The sequence below is a fragment of the Trypanosoma conorhini genome (assembly GCF_003719485.1).
Source record: "Trypanosoma conorhini strain 025E chromosome Unknown Tco_14.4_contig_01090, whole genome shotgun sequence".
Lineage (NCBI taxonomy): Eukaryota > Euglenozoa > Kinetoplastea > Trypanosomatida > Trypanosomatidae > Trypanosoma > Trypanosoma conorhini.
In genome coordinates, this window is record NW_021705192.1 from 1 (window position 1) to 3,942 (window position 3,942).

General features: G+C 58.6%; 3 protein-coding genes across 3 annotated transcripts, besides 3 other annotated features; all 3 read right to left on the bottom strand.

Annotated features, from left to right (window-relative positions):
* Positions 1-34: 34 nt before the first annotated feature.
* Positions 35-1,213, bottom strand: Tco025E_09378 (PSP1 family protein; the record flags this gene model as incomplete). The annotated part of the gene is made up of 1 exon (XM_029376197.1): positions 35-1,213. The coding sequence occupies one exon, from the start codon at positions 1,211-1,213 to the stop codon at positions 35-37; it is 1,179 nt and encodes a 392-aa protein (XP_029223667.1).
* Positions 1,214-1,394: 181 nt separating this feature from the next.
* Positions 1,395-1,414: a microsatellite.
* An 84-nt stretch (positions 1,415-1,498) lies between these two features.
* Positions 1,499-1,523: a microsatellite.
* Positions 1,524-1,670: 147 nt separating this feature from the next.
* On the bottom strand, positions 1,671-2,918 carry Tco025E_09379 (putative WD-repeat containing protein; the record flags this gene model as incomplete). Its single annotated transcript, XM_029376198.1, has 1 exon — positions 1,671-2,918. One exon carries the CDS (start codon positions 2,916-2,918, stop codon positions 1,671-1,673), a length of 1,248 nt encoding a protein of 415 aa, XP_029223668.1.
* Positions 2,919-2,969: 51 nt separating this feature from the next.
* Positions 2,970-3,001: a sequence feature (A-rich).
* Positions 3,002-3,292: 291 nt separating this feature from the next.
* On the bottom strand, positions 3,293-3,942 carry Tco025E_09380 (uncharacterized protein; the record flags this gene model as incomplete). The annotated part of the gene is made up of 1 exon (XM_029376199.1): positions 3,293-3,942. A coding segment is annotated over one exon (650 nt), but the record flags the coding sequence as incomplete, so codon positions are not given.

Here is a 3,942-nt window from a genome sequence, read left to right on the forward strand (position 1 = left end):
CCCCGCCACGGCTCGGCATGGCGGGCAGGCGGGATCATTCCGCGGCTTCGTGGGTCGGCTTGCCGTCCTTCTTGGCAGCCCCACCCTTGCGGGCCTCCCGCCGCCTCTTGCGGTGGCCTTCCGCGTCGGCCGGTTGTCGCCGCTGCCTGCAGTTCAGCTCCCAGTTGAGCTGGTGCATCCAGATGCGGCACTGGTACTGCCGGTTGAGGGCACGGAGGAGGGCCTTGAACTCCACGTAGCCGTCGCTGCGGTACGTAAAGGTCAGCTTCTTCCGGTCGAACTGGAAGACCGCGCGCTGCACCTGCAGCGGGGTGCGCATGTTGAGCGAGTCAATTGCGGCCTTGCAGAAGCGCAGCGCTTCCTCCTCCAGCTGGTCGAGGCCGTGAAACGCCTCAATCTCCTCCGGGGAGGCCGCGCGGAGCACGCAGAGGTGACTGGTCTCGCCCTCCTCCGTCGGCTCCGCCCTCTTCACGGGCTCCTGCTCCGACCTTTCAACGGAGACGACGACGCCCAAGTCCACCCCACGATCCCCCTCTACAATAACGTGGCGGCCCACCAGCTCCTCGGGCTGCACAATGAAGCCAAAGATCTGCGGCACATCGCTCACAATAAACAACTCACTTTCCAAGCGAAGCTCCACCTTTACTTCCGCGTACATGACACCACGAAAAACCATGGGACGGCCATCAACGTACACCTTGCAAAGATTGTTGCCGCGCTGGATTGGCGTGGAAGCCACCGGGCTCCCAAGGTTTCCGCATGAGCCACTGTTACTGCTTAGGCTTATGGAGTTGTCTGTAACCATGCTGGTACTCCCACTTTCCACGGGCTCTGCGGGAAGTTGATACGAGGGTCTCGTCGGATTTGCAAGCGACAAAAGCATGCATTGGGCGCAGTAATAAGGAGACCCATACACACTGCAGTCATAGGCGGTTTCATTCATGCAGAAGTTGTTGCTGTAGGAGCTCGGCATGTGCGCGTTCCGCGGAGTCTCGGCAGGAATAAACGCGGGCGCGTCGGGGTTCGGTTCTTGCCGCTTGCTCTCAAAGGGTGTGTCGCATGTCAACACCGGGGTGAGAGTGACTGGATAGTACGGGTTATGCGACTGCCTCCGCCGGACCACCTTCTTCACTTCACCACAGGCCGCGTTATTGGCCTTGTTGGCCTCCTGTATGACACCGGCTGTGCAGTCGGAAAGTGGAACATCCTGCATGCTTCTTTCCCCACCCCCCTTCTTTTTTATCTTTTTTTTGGGCTATTCCGCCGCTTCGCGTCTCCGCCGGGGAAAAGAAGCTTAAATATAAATATAAATATATACTTATACTTAATTTATATGCGTGCTGTGCCTCTGCGGCAGGGGGTTAAAAAGGCCCTTCACTTATCTTTTCAGAGGAAACAACAACAACAACAACAAAGCGCAGCACAAGAGAAGCTTCAAGCTCACACACCGACGTCGTGGCCGCCGTTTTCCCACGGAATTTCGGCTCACGCCTCGCCCGCCGCTGCCGCTGCCGCTGCCGCTGGTGTTGGTGGTATTAAAAGGGAGGCACGAGTGTGGAGAAATAGTTACGCCCCTCCCCCCTCCCAACCGCCACACCCTCCGTTTCTGTTTGTGTTTCGATTTTTTTTTTGCTCTCCTTTTGCCGTTTATTGTTGTTACCACCCCGCCCTTACGCCGCTGCCACGCGCCAGAGGCGAACCACGTTGTCGTCGCCGCCGGAGGCCAGCAGCACACTTCCGCCGTCGCCAACGGCCTGCTTGCCGTCTCCCCGAGTTCCCTGGGGAAAGGCGGAGAATGCGACACTGTTCACGTCCGCGTCGTGCGCGGACGGCACTTCGGCGAGGACGGCAACGTGCACCTCCCTGCACGCAGGCGACTGGTGAAGACCGAGGAGGGTAATTTTGTTGTCGCCGCTGCCGCAGGCCAAGATGGCCCCGCAGCGGCTGGGGGCCCAGCCCACACTGTAGATGGAGCGCGCGGCGAAGCCGGCGGCGGTGGCAACCGCCTGGAACGTTCCTTCAGCGTTGCGCTTCCAGAAGGTGACGCTTCTGTCGTCCGAGCAGCAGGCAATGATGGGCTGGCACGACGGCGGCGCCGCCGCCTCCGCCAGCAGGGCCTCCATCGACTGTTCGACAGGCTGCACGGCTAGAGCCCAGACCGTCTCCTCGTGCCGCGTTAGTGTCTGAAGGCAGTACCAGTCATCGCGGCGATGCGACTCCGTCCAGACCTTTACAGTATTATCGTACGAGCACGAGAGCAGCAGCGGCTTCGCGCCCCCCTCGAGTGGAGGAATCCAGGCGCACGCCTTCACATCCTGCGCGTGCCCCGCAAGGACGCCCGCGCACTCGAACTCGCCAACGTCGACGCGTTCCCACACCCACACAGTGCGATCGCGCGAGCAAGTCGCCAATGTGCTGTCCGTTAGCCACGCCACACACTTGACTTCGCTTTCGTGCCCCTCAAGGACGGCCTCCAACTCAAACTCAAAGAGGCCCTGCTCCTCAGATGCTCGCTTCCACACGGTTGCCGTGCGGTCAAAGGAGGCACAGGCAATGCACTCACCGCTGGGACTCCACGAGATGTGCCGCACCGTCCTGCTGTGCTCGCCTTTCAATGTGTAAATACACTCCCACACAAGACTCTCCGCCTCCTGCCCCTGCTCCTGCTGGCCATCCGCACCCGTCGCGTGACGCGAGCAACTCCAGAGCCTGACTGTTTTATCGGCGGAACTGGAGGCCAGCACGTTTGCCGTCGGGCACCAGGCCACGCACCACACGCGATCTTCGTGGCCCGCCAGCACCGCAACCGGATCCACCCGGAGGAGCGGCGGAGGATCAAAAGACAAATGCAGCGGCCGCTCGGCGTCAGCGGCAGTGTTATTTACCTCTCCGGATGCAAAGGCCGAGAAAAGAGGCATTCGTCCGTTTTCTTTTTTCTTCGCCCTCCAGACAACTTCGCGCTTCAACGCAAAAGAAGAAAGAAAAAAAAAGCAAAAAAAAACACACACAGGCAAAGGAGGAATGCAAACCCCCCCCCCCCCATGAGAGAAATAAAAGCGAACCCACGACCGGGCCAAGGCTACGCCCCCGCCTGCCACAACCTTGTAGGTACCACTTGACCACTGGAACTACGTACCTATTTAGGCGTCGCTTAAACGGTTCCAACGCACAGAAACTCAGCAGTTAGCACAAACAACACACATTACGGACGAAGAATCAGTTTGGCAGACAAATCGAAAAACAACAACAACAGATCCCCTCAAAGTAGTTTCGTCCCACCTACATGCGTTTCCTAATCGCTATCATCAAACTGAAATGCCCTAACACTCGTATCCACGCCAGCAGCGTAGAACTTCGCCTTATTCTTCTGTTTCAGCTTGTTAAAATTCTTACCCTTTACACGCATCATCTCTTGATTTTGCCGAAGCACCATATGTTCATCTCCCGGTCGGTTATCCTTTAATTCATCCTGTGAGAAAACAACTTTCGTTGGGTCAATACGCTGAAAGCGACGCACCACACTTCCACCCTTCCCATTACTGCTTCGACCGCCAACGACATCTTTATTATTCCACTCTTTGGACTGCCGCACCACTGATCCCTTCTCCGTCCGAATAGACTTCTTCACAAGCCCCTCCTCGTCACTCGGCTCGGATTCACGCGCCCTCTTCGGCCCCGGCTTCCGCACGGGCTCATCGTCGTCGTCGGAGCTCTCCAGGACAGCGGCCTTATTTGCAGCGGGCTTCACTGCGGATGACGCATTGGCCTTCGGCGCCGGCTTCCGCACGGGCTCATCGTCGTCGTCGGAGCTCTCCAGGACAGCGGCCTTATTTGCAGCGGGCTTCACTGCGGATAACGCATTGGCCTTCAGCGCCGGCTTCCGCACGGGCTCATCGTCGTCGTCGGAGCTCTCCAGGACAGCGGCCTTATTTGCAGCGGGCT